The sequence below is a fragment of the Odocoileus virginianus genome, unplaced genomic scaffold, assembly GCF_023699985.2.
Source record: "Odocoileus virginianus isolate 20LAN1187 ecotype Illinois unplaced genomic scaffold, Ovbor_1.2 Unplaced_Contig_7, whole genome shotgun sequence".
NCBI classification, from domain to species: Eukaryota; Metazoa; Chordata; class Mammalia; order Artiodactyla; family Cervidae; genus Odocoileus; species Odocoileus virginianus.
Window position 1 is genome coordinate 2288424 of NW_027224324.1, and position 13616 is coordinate 2302039.

At 36.9% G+C, this 13616-nt stretch overlaps 1 protein-coding gene and 1 pseudogene across 5 annotated transcripts in view; one reads left to right on the forward strand and one right to left on the reverse strand.

The window, feature by feature from the left end:
* Positions 1-13153, forward strand: part of PRDM5 (PR/SET domain 5) — a 257926-nt gene extending 244773 nt beyond the window's left edge. For 3 of the 5 annotated variants that reach the window (XM_020916542.2, XM_020916543.2, XM_020916545.2), the window contains one exon: positions 5108-6845. In XM_020916542.2, the coding sequence (XP_020772201.1) occupies positions 5108-5272 (165 nt within the window). In that variant the 3' untranslated portion in view covers positions 5273-6845. Of the gene's footprint in view, positions 1-5107; positions 7253-11182 lie in introns of those variants that run through there. The other 2 variants (XR_011486377.1, XM_070463856.1) reach the window with 2 other exon arrangements.
* LOC110152760 (2-iminobutanoate/2-iminopropanoate deaminase pseudogene) lies at positions 12244-13190 on the reverse strand (annotated as a pseudogene).
* Between the last annotated feature and the right edge of the window lie 426 nt (positions 13191-13616).

Consider the following 13616-nt stretch of genomic DNA (forward strand, 5'->3'; position numbering starts at 1 on the left):
AAAGAGGAGAGAAAGTGCTGACGTAGGAAGGTGTGGTGTCTCCATCAGCCTACACTAAAGCTGAGCAGTTGGGCTAGAGTTCAGTGAGTTTCCATCAAAGTGAGGAAGGATCCAGGGAGCAACTTGTAGGTAGCAATATGATATTTGTACTTTTGAAAATCTTCCAGCTGCTGGGTGGAGCATGGACAGGAGGGGTAAGGGTGCATGCAGAAGGATTCAGGTAGTGTTTATAACCTGGTTACTTTCGACAGTGTGAAACTGTCCACAAGTCACAGGAAATTTGCCTCTCTGCCCCTGTACAACATGCAGGCAGTAACCCCCATTCTTCAGGATGGTTACACATCCCCCCAGTTCCGAACATTTTCCTGAGAGGAGGGAAAATTGTACCACTGTTTGAGAACCAATGACATTGGCTCCTGTAGTAACGTACACTTTGGTTTTCAGAGTGAGGTGCTGCGCATCCCAGGCGGCTAGGAGGCATCCATAGGGAAGCAGGAAGGAAAAATTACAGCTTTAATCCCTGCTCATCATACATGATCACAGTGGGAACAGAATTAAGCTTTGTTATCACTGAACAGAGGGCTTGGTTCCCAGGTAGTCTCATGTGATGCACACACCAAGTGTGACCTGAGGTGAGAGCAGCAGTCCCACAGTGACGCAGGTCGTCTCTCGTCTGTTTCTACGCATTGTTAGCTTTGTGATTTATGTGCCCATGAAGTAGGAATGTGGATTCTGCTATCTGTTTTAAAATAGAGTACAGAAGAGTCCTACATAGAAACCACAGGTTGAAAATGATATTAATGATATAAGCACAAAGTAACAGAAAGAAACAGCAGAGTTAAAATTACTAGTTAGCAGTAAATTTAGATTTAAAAAATGACACCATCATATCTGAAAAAAAGTAAACCAAAAATTGAAATTATCCAGAAGAGACACTTATTGTCTACACTTTTGTTAAAGATGACTTTGAGTCTAAATATACTGTATCATATCTTAGATATTACCTAATGAAAGTATGAAGTCATAATTATTAGCATAAAACTTTGCTTCATCTTTTTCACATGCTTTTAAAAGTTTGTCTTTAATAGTGTAACTCGCATTTATACTATCAGTACACTCAGTATATTTTATTGACAGGTACAGATGAGTGGGGCCTGCAGAACTGTTTCCTTTGGCTGGAGAAGCACTGGTCTAGGCAGGTGATGGTTTGTGCTCAGGCTGCGGCAGAGAGATGGAGACAGTTACATACCTTCTAGAAACGTGCATGCGGGAGAAGTGGCGGTGACTCAGTGAGGTGGGAACCAGGGAGACATAGGATCGAGGCTGAGCCAGATCGCCAGCAGATGTCAGACAGGTGGCACCTTTTTTTTTTTAAGAAAATTAGATTTGGGAGACAGTCTTTTTATTTTTTTTAAATTAAAATACAGTTGATAAGTTACAGGTGTACAGTATAGTGGCTCACAATTTCAAAGGTTGTATTTCTTTTACAGTTATTGTGAAATATTCGCTATACTTCTGTGTTGTGTGTCTTGTAGCTTATCACATCCCTGGTAGTCTGTGCCTGTTCACCCCCTGCCCCTGGACTGCCCCAGTCGCCGCCTCGCTCTGGTAACCACGAGTTTGTCCTCTCTCTGTGAGTCTGCTGCTTCATGTTACAGTCACTAGCTTGCTGTGCTTTTCAGATTCCAGTGCTGTTTAAGACTTGCTAAATTTGAAATATCTTATTCAACAAGCATTTAAATCCTCCACTGTACAGATCAGGAGAGTAGACCAAATCAGAGATAGATTTTGGCAAGTGAGCTCCATATAGAGTCAGAAAAAGCATGACGATGCCCAGGGGAGAAAACAGCTAGTGAATGGAGACGTGGGCTAAGAAACAGACATTGTGATGAGGGGGACACAGCCAGAAAAAATAGAAGAGACTAGGAGAAACTCAATGCAAGGCAGAAGGAGAGGGCCAGGTATGTCATACGATGCTGAAACTTCAGGCTAAATGAGGTTTCTGGAGTCCAGCTGCCATGTGGAGGTTGTTGGTGATGCATCAAAGTAGCTTACAGTTAAAAAGTACTTACTAAGGCAGAATTCTGGTGGGAGTGCGCTTGAGGCATGGATGGAACATGACGACGTGGATCCTTCAATCAACCAAGTGTACTTTTTTCATTCCAAAGTATAGTATTTGCTTTCTAATTATAAAAGTTTCCTTTTCTGTTTCAGAAAAATTAGGAAATACGGAAGGGAATAAAGATAGAAATAAAACGATCAAATATCTCAACTGATACCAACTAATATTAATGTCAGTCTCTTGATATTTTTCCTCATACTTATTTATACAGGTATATATCATTATGATCTTTATTTCAGTATTGTAAATTAAATTGTACATTACTATTATTCTGTTTCCCTTGCCTTTTAGTATTTTTTGAAGTATGATTTTTTTTTTAACTAGCTGAGAAGTATTTCTTCATCTGGTTATATAAAAAATGAATATACTCTTAAACTTTTGGCAAGTAAGTCATTTGTAATATTCCACTTCTGTAAATAATTCCGTGATGAACATCTATTTGTACATCTTGAACTAAGAACTCTTCATACAGGTAGCACTCCTGGTTCTTTTAAGGCTTGTGAAAATGCTAATAACCTCTCTCTGCAAGATGCTTTGGGGTAAGGGCTTCTCAGTACCATTACCCTCCCATCAGCATCATTTTCTGTAATTGTGCATATTCTGTTCCCTGTTTTAGAATCATGTTTGGGCATATGTGTGTGTGTTAGTTAATAAGTGCATTTCTTGAAAATCGCATGAGTTTGCATTTTCCTTTTTACCCTAATTTCAGTCTTAAAGGGTTGACTCAGTACTTTATATCACTTATCATAACTTGTGTATTATATCATCTGTCCTTGTATTTCATGCCCTTTCATATTCTTGAGTTTTTCCTTTTTATCCCCTGATTTTTACTACATGAAACTTCCCAGCTTTGTTTCTCAGAGACTATTTAAAGGTATGTGCTCTGTTTTGAATTATGGCTGTAAAACTTATTTCACAAGAAGGGTCCTTTCCTAAGCTTGATTGGAAGCATTGTGTTTGTTCTGGAAAGTTATTCTATTTGCCTTAAAATCATTTGTATGTTACAGGGAGCTGCTACTCTTGATAGTAGCTGTGCTCTCTCTCAGATTCCACACCTGGTGACTGGTGTGGTTTCCTCTTTCCAACCTGCTGATGATTCTTTTGACAGAGAAGATGAAAGAGAAGAAAGCAGGCACTAACGTTGTCTGCAATATAGCATCTATTTGCATCTATTACCTCATTTAATCTTAATTCTGAGAGGTAATGTTCATTGTGATCATTTTGTAGGTGACAGAATTGAAGTTAAAAGGCATGATTTGTTCATTGAAACTTCCTTAGTAAGTGATAGAATCAGATTGAAACTCAGTGAGTTAATTCAACAAATACTTAGTGCTTAGTCTGTAGGCACTGTCTACCCCTTAGGATATATGAGTGAACAGAACATATGAAGATTCTCTGCCTTCCCGTGAAGGTCTGAAGTCAGGGTGCTGGGGTAGTTGCGGTTTTAGTGAGGGGCCTCCTTCCTGATTGTGCTTCACATGGCCTTCCTTGGCATGTGCAGGCAGAGACAGAGAGAGAAGAGAATCTGTATCTCTTCCTGGTTTTGTGAGGGTGTGACTCCCATCACAGGACTCCATCCTCGTGAGCTCATCTACACCTAAGGATCGCCCAGTTCCTGCACCTCCATAATCATCACACTGAGGATTAGGGCTTTTAACTTAGGAATTTTGAGGAGACACAAGCATTCAACCCATAGCAGACTCTAAAACTTACTTCCTTTAGACCATACTAGGCTGCTACTTCTGTATAATGCAAAATACATTATTGGATTACTCTCTCTTCCTTACCACATTGGGGGCTTGCCCTTTTGAATTTCTTGTTGCTATCAACATAAAATCCCCCTTCTCCCATAAAGAGAGAGGTGAATATTTTTATTTGCTTTTATATTTTCACAAGCTTCACCTCATTCAGATTTTCAGCTTCCATTCCAGTATTTTATGGGCCTTTACCTCTCCCATTGTATTCATTGTGTTTTTCATGGAATTTTCACATTATTTAAGTGTGGCTTATTTTACAGTGCATGTGCTTTTGAAGAATTCAAGTAAGTGGAATTTTTGTGAATAACACCAAACTTTTAGTGAAAATTTGGTACTATGAAAGATTTCCATTTCATTTTTACTTTCATATGATTATGCTCACATCTTCTGGGATAATTTAATATTTTCAGTTATTCAGCTGTTTAATGTCTGTTGAGCTAGGTGGCAATGTGGCAGCCACATCTTTCTTTACATGAAGACAACGTGTTAAATGAAGTACTTTTATTGGAATACTGAGTGTGTTAGGATGCTTAAAGCAGTGTTAGTCTTTTACTTCACAAATGGGTCCCAGTTACTCACTAGTGAGACACATCTTGTGCTACTTATGCCAAGTACTAGATAGATGCCATCTAGACCATAAGACATTTCGTTTAATAACAGGTTTAATATGAAATCATTAATACACTCCATTATGAAAAGAAAAATACTGTTTCCAGGGAGTTGTTTCTCTAGAGATGTTTAAACATAGTAGGTGGGGGAATTGAGGCATGTTGGTACACAGAAGACACGTACTCAATGCAGACACCTCTTGGAGCTGTACTTGTCTTTACTTCTTACCTTGCATGTTAAATCCCATTTATTTCAAGAGCACTTTTTTGTTTTTATGTCTGTCAGCACATATTGATAATAAGAATTTGCATAATGTATATTGTGTAAGTGATTATTGTTCTTTAGTCGCTAAGTCATGTCCGACTAAGCCTAACTCGCCAGGCTCTGTCTGTGAGATTCTCCAGGCAAGAATACTGGAGTGGGTTGCTATTTCCTTCTCCAGGGGATCTTCTCAACTCAGGGATCAAACCCATGTCTCTTGCTTGGCAGGCAGATTCTTTACCTGGTAAAGAAATTCTTTACCAGGCAGATTCTTATACCGCTACCTGTGTAAGTGATAAATTTGTATATTTTCAGATTTTTTAATATAATATGACTGGTATCTTTGGGTCTTTTCTAGGTTTGTGACTTGGCTTTTAGCCTGAAGAAAATGCTGATCCGACACAAGATGACTCATAATCCCAATCGTCCGCTGGCAGAATGCCAGTTTTGCCATAAAAAGTTTACAAGGAATGACTACCTCAAAGTGCACATGGACAATATCCATGGGGAGGCTGACAGCTAATGGTAGCTGCAAAGGAATTAAGCCATTCAGAAGGGCTCCTAATAGGAAACCCAGGTCTCTCACCTGATTAGTGTAGCAGTTCACTCACTGGTCTCGCAGTTCTTATTTGCCTACCTTTAGAGTCTGTACATACATATGCAAAAAAAGACAAAAAACACTACTTTTATTAAGAAATAGTAAAAATGGAAAATAATAACTTTGTAACCTTCCAAAATACTACTTTCGTTATGCCTTATAAAAATGGAAAAGGAGCTGTGCCATCTTCTTCTTGGCCATCTCTCTAGTGAAGTTTATTAACATACTCTCTGTCAGGCTTTTTTCATTTTATTTTTATCCTTATGTGTGTGCATTTGTATGTGCTGGTTATCACAATTGGTTGTTACTAATTTAATCAGAAAGGAGTTAAGATTTCCAAGATAATTTCATTACAGATAAGGATAAGAGGTAAGAGTTTTCCAAGTCTCAAGCGTAGTAACAGTGTAAAACTTGGTATTTGTGAAGCAGGCCAAAAGTTGATGGTCCTCCATAGCTCCTTACAACAGATGAGTTTAAAATAAATAGGTATTTAAGAACTAAAACATCTACTGAAATTTTGCTCATTTTAGACAATCCTCAGGAAACATTTCCTCATCGTTCAGTTGCCGGCATTCATGGTCTAGAATACTTATATCAACACAGAAGTGGCCATAACACTCAAATTTGCCCACCTGATTCTCCTGAGTTTTATACTCGCTAGCTTTAGAAATTAACACAGATGGCTAACCGTGGAAACAACATGGGCTCTCAGTGTCTGCTGGCTGACAGAGCAGCAGGTCAGTAGGTGCATTAGGATGCTGACCTGGCCCTTTACCTGCTCATCACATTGGAGAGCACAGAGCCTGTCCATGCAGATGCAACAGTCCTCAGAGCATTTACATTCTGTTTCTCAAGAGACATTCTCCAGAATCTTGGCAGTAGGTGATTCTGAAACACTTTTGAATTACTCTCAATCCTTTATAATTAGGAATCCAGAATAAAAAACACAACCCTGGCAGTTGTTATGACGGAAATGATCACCGATGTTTAAGGAAAATTGAAGCAAGAAGCATAATTTCTTCCTTTAGGTTTTGTTTCAGCTCAATACTTGAGAACAGCATACAATGAACAGCTTGTCTTGGGAGAAGATATGATAAGATGTAATAATGTTGTTAAAGTAATATAGAAGAATCCCAACCAGCAAAAACTTAAAATGAATCTCAATTCAAGAACTTTTCTATTTGGAGCCCATTCAAAAGAGAGAAAGTATAATTTTCAGGAAGTTATTTAATTCTAATCATTTGTGGAGAAAGGTTATCTGAAGACACAGTTCTCTGAAATCAGGAATCTTGTTTTAGAATTATATTTATGCTCAGTTCCAGTTCTGAAAAGAAACAATGATTCATTATACATATTTAAACTCCGTGAAAATACTAAATTTGAAATTCACCAGAGGTAATTTTTAAAAATATAAATGCCTGGATTATAATTTAGAAGATGTCTGAGTATGGCTATATGAAGCATTTGTTCTGAAATTATAGACTGTATTTTATACAAATAGATTTTGGTCTCATTTCTTGCTATGTCATTTGTTTCAGTAGTATATTTTTAGATCTAAAGTATTTTCAGTTTAACATAACAGTGTGCTTAATCTCCTTTGAATATAAAAGGACAGCTGTAAAATTTAGTAGTGGGTATTGTTTAAGCGTGTTCTGCTCATTCCTTTGGGTGCTGCCTTCTCTGTACGGGACGCTTCATAGCCCAATTGTGTGAAACTTGAAGCCAGACCAACTGTGTATCATCTCAGTGACTCACAGTTTACAGGGCTGCTGAGGAAGTTACCCTGGAAACCGTGTTATCACAATGCTGTGGAGAGGACTGATGAGGATTGAAGTGCTGAATGTGATCTGGCCCAAGGTCTGCAGTCAAACAAGACTTCAGAAAATGGCGTGCAGAGACCTACTGGTACACCATCCTTTCTTTTCAAAGCACTGAAACCAAAACAGACCCTTAAAAAGATTATTTCCGTGCCATACCTTTTATCCAAAAGATGATTATTTATAAAACACCTCAGATATGTTAGTGTTTGTGTCCTAGAACTTTAAAACCACTTAGCGATAACAAAGAGATAAGAATTCATTTAGTTTGAGAAGTTAAGAACAGAAATAAGACAGTCATGGGGAAAAATCAGGCATGCTGGAGTGCAGGTACTCACTCTAAAGAATCTTCCTCTTAGGCTACAGAAAGTTACGACTCCTGTATGCTTGTGGGAAGAGGCCAAACTCTTACCCTGAGGTCAAGACTGATGGTCAAAAGCTTTTAGTAATATGGGTAGGCTCAGATAAACTTTATAGTTACTATCTTTGTATAGTAACATTTAACATATTTGTATATCTAGAATTTTTTTTCTTCTTTTACACTCACTGGCTTCTGTTTTCTCTTTTTTCTTTGCCTTTTTTATTGGGGTTGTCGTTGGCGATACAAAACAGTTTGTTAATTAATCATAATATTTGCAGCATAAAAGTATTCATTGCTGATTCATTTGGGGGGTTACACAGAATAGTTAAAATACTACTTTTAAGAAACATTTTTATATGTTTTGTGCGTGTGTGTATGCAGAGAATCACTCTTATGAGAGGCTTATATTGTACATGCAAATACATTACTTTGTTCAAAACTCTTCAGACCTGTTGCAGCCAACAGGTGTGGATGTGAATCACAGAAAGTCTTATAACGGTAGTTTGTGCATTCAGTTTTATGGGCTGCTACTCTCCCAAAGCTGGAAGGGAGGGGGAGAGGCTAGGTACTGGAAATACTAACTTTTTCCTTCACAAACTTAAATGTTACTTGTGAAAACTTATCTTGGGGTTGTAAATATATGGAGATGGACAGGTAGGAGGAAATGTGCCTATTTAAAACCCTAAAATTTTATCATTAATAATGAGGTTTACTTGCATGTACATATATAAATGCAGTATTTGTGAATATAGTAGAACTTTAGTAGCATTTTTATTATAAATCTATAATCTATATAATCACTACCACAGCTGGTAGCAGCATTGTATTTTACAATAGGACAGTTCTACAGTAAAATCGAAATGAACATTTAAAGTTGTTTTTGATGAAAGAAGAAAATATAATTGTCATTACTCCCAGACCTCCTGTTTTGCAGTTTTATTTCTAAGTATTTCTAGATCTGGAAAATCTCTCTATAGTTAAGCCAAGTTGGTTTCAGGGTCACAGAGAGAACCCATCTTAACTCTCATCTCACTTTTGGTCAAACGTAAATACCATGTGAAAAGAAACATTACTAATGATGAAAAACACTTGATTTATAATATTATCTCTAAGCACAAATATCCTGATAATCACAAATATAATTTAAGAATGATTAAAGTTACGGCTGATATTTTGCGTGTTCCTTCTTTTAAAAGTTTTATTATTCTGGTGGTGTTTCAATCTTGTGAGCTTTCCCTGGTACAAAAAAATTATCATCATCATACTTATCATGATTCTCCAAGTAGTTGATTCAGAAATGATACATTCATTTACCTTTGATGTGTCAGAAGTCATTTAATTAGTTGAGACACTAGTTCTTTGGAACTTCCATAGTGTTAACTACTTTGGGCTCAATACTGTTATCACTGCTGTTTATTAATTTGTTATATGACAGGAGAAAAATTAACACCGGAGCCTTCAGTCTGGGCCATGTTAGAATATTCTAGATTTCCTAGGCCCACAGACTAGCAGAGAATGCAAAGGGGATCTTATACCAGAATGGTGCTGCTAATCCTGTGTCCAAGTTCACATTCTCTCTTTAAAAAATGCTTAACACAGTACTGGAAAACAGCATATATAAAAACGTTTATATTTATTTCAAAGCAGGCTTCCTAAACATTTGATATATTTTTCTAACCCTGCAAGCATTTAAGCAATTAGAGTAAGTTTTATGCCACCGTGGCATGTGACTCAGCAGAAGGAAACTCAGATTTTAGGTACTATTCATATGCTGAAAATTGAGAAAGTAGATGAGACTACTGAAACTCGATGATCTAAATTAGTGTGAAGGAATTAATATTAGAATATTACAGTTCCTAGTAAGTCACTATAGACTTACTAGGAATTAATTACTTAATAATGTATTTGCCTTTGTAAAATAATATAAAAATGAAAGGAATTCCAGCTTGTAGTGGATACCTTATTTTAAAATTCTGTCTTGGAGAAAAATAATGGTCTTTTCCTTAAAGTAAATTTCACCTGACATCTTTTATATGATGTTTGACTGGCATATCTTTTCCTCCTATTCTACTACTATAGACTATTCCTTAAGAATATGTACATTTTGGATATGTTTCTAATAAAGGACCTATGGTAAGATTTCACATATTTTATCCTGTCTGAAAATACTGTGTGTCTGTGATCATGAATCTGTCCTGCCTTTCCCAGTCTTACCTAGCCTTCATATGACACAGAGGGCTTGTATTAGAGTCTGTACTTAGGGAGAAATTTGTTCTTTACACCTAACATATGAAATTCATCATCACCGATATGTAAATCTGATTAAAGCCTGACATTGTAGACATAATTCAAGACCCTCCTTTGTTGGTTCTCGCTGACCCATGGTAGCTGGTGATGCACAACTGGAAACAAAAGAGATTCCTTAAAAATATTCCTAGGACTCTGATACCGTGGACACAAGTATAACTGCTGAAATCTGAAGGGATACACCACCATTATTGGGATTTAGTTGTTGAAACAGTATGGCCTTTGTTCATTCTTTAATATTTGATAATGCAGCTCATAAAAAGGGAAGTGCATTGACTTCCGACTTGATATTTGTGTTGCCTTGCTAAAGTATTAGCATCTGGAGAGCTGAAACTGTATTTGATGAACAAAAGAAGGTCTGAAGTTAACTTTTATGAAATCAAAGGAAACTGTATAGTTCCTATGCTAAGTAGGAACATAAAAGTATGGGAAACAAAATCACATTTAATTGATTCTAAAACCTATTTAAATTGGAAAAGTGAGTCTTTTATGGAATATTGCATTTAGTCATTAGAAATTCTGAAAAATTAAATTTTGTGGAAATTAACCGATCACTGACTTTTGACTGCCTTAAGTCTAGTTTTACTATTCAAACATAGGAAATCTTCTGATGTTACTTTCTGGTAGTCTGATTTATATAATAACTGCTTACTGCTCACCTTCTACCTAGCAAATACACCCGTTCCCTAGAATGTAGCATAGAGTAAGGCAGTGTCAAGTCCACGCCGTTCAGCGTCGCTTCAGCCTCTCCGGCTCCTCGCGTGTGGGATCCATTCCTCGTGCTCTTGCAGCGGCTGCGTGGCTTCGCGTCCTCTCCAGTTTCGCCTAACGCTGGGTTCCGAGAGTGACAAGTTGGTGTTGTTCCCAGACTCAAATTATGATATTTAGGATATTAAGTTGTATCCTTTCTGCTCTGGCTATAAAATGTGAAATTGGGGCAGACGAATTTAGTTGATTAGGGTATTGTTAGACTAAGTATTTGAGTTGGGCCAACTGGCTTTGTACTGAGCAAAGCTATTGCTCAGTGTCCTGAGTTACAGATCTCACCCCTAACCATGCCGACTCTGCCAAGGGCATGTGGCTTGTTTTGACTGCAGATCCTGAGAGAGAGAGAGAGTCATGAGGAATAAAAGAGGAATTCTGCAGGTGTGTCCTGCAGACAGGAGTGTAACAACGCCCTTCTAAAGATGAGTAGGTTGGAATTAAAATCTCAGGTAAGGGTATTACAACTGAAGAACTAAGATGGCTTTCATAAGGCTTATGCGTGATAAAGCTGAGATTAAACCTCCATCTCCCGACTTCTCTTTCTCTCTCCGCTTCCTGGACGTCACTCACATCACGCTTGGGCAGTACCATTCTGAGTCTGAGTCTTATCCGTATCTAGAGAAGAATGCCATCTCCTAAGTGTCTGACACAGTAAGTACTCTGTTAAAGGAATGGCTTATAATGTATGCACATGCATATGATGGTGCATATTGATAGTGAGCAAATCAATTAATCAGAAAAATAAGGAAATTATACTTTGGGAAGGGGGACCAAAGTCACTGAATTTGAGATAAGCATTATGTATAGTTAATAATCAGAAACAAATCTATAAAAGTTTAATTAAATATTAATAGCATATTTCTACCTTTCTTGTGTATATCACCTTCTTTATAAATAATGTTTTTGACTAGTTTCCTTGATGGCCTGTTGCAAATGCATACATATCTTATGGGAATTTAAATACACATACAAGATTGAGCAGTACATAACCAAATTTCATGTTTTAATCAGACAATAAGATAATTATAGTCACAAAATATCCTGTACAGTCTGTTTTGAGTGAGAAAGTACTTGAACAAAGGCTTTGTGTAAGAAATCACTGAGAGTTTAGTTACAAGATATATTTTACCTGAAATTCAAATCTGTATAAATCCACAATTTTCTCATACTTAAAAGTAAAGAGGAAAGGAAAAGTGGATAAAGACAGAAAAGAAAGTATTTAACCTATTTTAGACATGGAAAAAATATCAAGAGATGAAAACAGCTATTTTCCCATTTGAAAGGGAAGGATGGGCATAAGAAAAAGGGATAGAAGGATCATAAGTTTAGCAAGATGATAAACTGTAACATCATTTATCATCTGAATTATGTCCATTTCCTTAGCAGTAAAATGAATTTAATAGTATCTACTGGTTGGTTCTATTATGAGAAATAAGTCAGAAAAAATTCATTTATTCATGCAAAGGATGCCTGGGACATTAACTAGAGTTCAAATTAATCCTGCCCCAGTATTCTTCCAAGTTAATGCCTTGTCATTCTATATATGCCTTCAGAAAGTTCTAAAATCCCCAACATTCCATCTCCTACTTTGAAGCAAACTTGTCACAAGGCAAGTCAGACAAGTTTTAAATTGTGTATCGCTAATCTTCAATTCATGTTCAGTTCTCCTTATTATATGGTATTTCCATAATATCTCCAGATACTTCAACCTTACCCTTTCCAGCAAAGATTAAGCCATTAGTTTAAAAATACTATTAAATTTCCAAACTAAATAACACTTGGCCCACTTAGAGTGATGCTGTCGTGAGAGGTCCTTGCACAGCTATTGCTTCGATCTCAACACGGCCTCCTTTGGGCAAAGCAGCAACCTGGTAAGCAGCTCGTGCAGGAAAACTCCTCTGGAAATATTGTTTGTAGACATCGTTGACAGTACTGAAGTCATTTATGTCAGCCAGCAAAACAGTTGCTTTTACCACATTTGTGAAGTCACAGCCTGCTGCTTTCAGAATCTCACCTATGTTTGTAAGAGCTTGTTTAGCCTCTTCTGCCACCCCTCCTGGCACAAGCTGTCCACTTGCAGGGTCCATGCCTAGCTGTCCTGAAATGTAAATGGTCCTGTCGACTAACACAGCCTGACTGTAGGGACCAGTGGCCGCGGGGGCTTTCGCAGTGCTGATCACCCTTCTGACCAAAGACGACATGGCTAACCCTTTTCCCTTGCTCCCCTCGCAAACAACTACGCAGAATACAACTCTCACTCGCGCCTCACCTGACTGAATTGAAGATTAATGATGAATCTAGTTACTAATGTTATAAATTTCACTTCTATAACACTTGTATTGCTGGATGTGGGAAAACAGACATGCCTTACTTAGTTAACTCAGAAGAATAAAAGAAGAAGGAAATAACATGTAGGAAAGATGAGCTACTATTCCTGAGAAATAAGAAAGAGCACACCTAATTCAACTAAACCCTATTAATTCAATGATGTGAAGTATTTTATTATGTCAGATATGTGATTTTTACTGGAATAAAATTAAAGCATTTAAATTTGAATGGCAGAGATAAAGGAGAAGAAACTGGACCAAATTTTATATAGATAATATTTTTCTAGTGGAAATAAAATAGCATGCAGATTTTCCTTGGTGTTATTCCATTCACTGATTTTTTTAACAGTTTAATTTAGATATTAAATTACATTACCTAAATAAAGGTGAAGAAACTAAAAAAAAAAAATTGTGTATCACTGATGTAATTATGGTGAAGCATTTCATTTAGGAATGTTTTGAAAATTCTTAAGTACTATGTCAATTTAGCATACATACTTATAGAAATGACCTGTTCTTTTAACCCAAGCATAAAAATAAGATTTTTAATTCCTAGATTATTAGATGTTTTTTGTTTTGCTTAAACTACATTTAATCTTCTTTTAAAGCATAATCAATAATTTTGGGTTTGTAATTGAACTGCCTACCTCTCCACTAATTAAATAATAGCACCAAAGTGTTCAAAAGGGAAC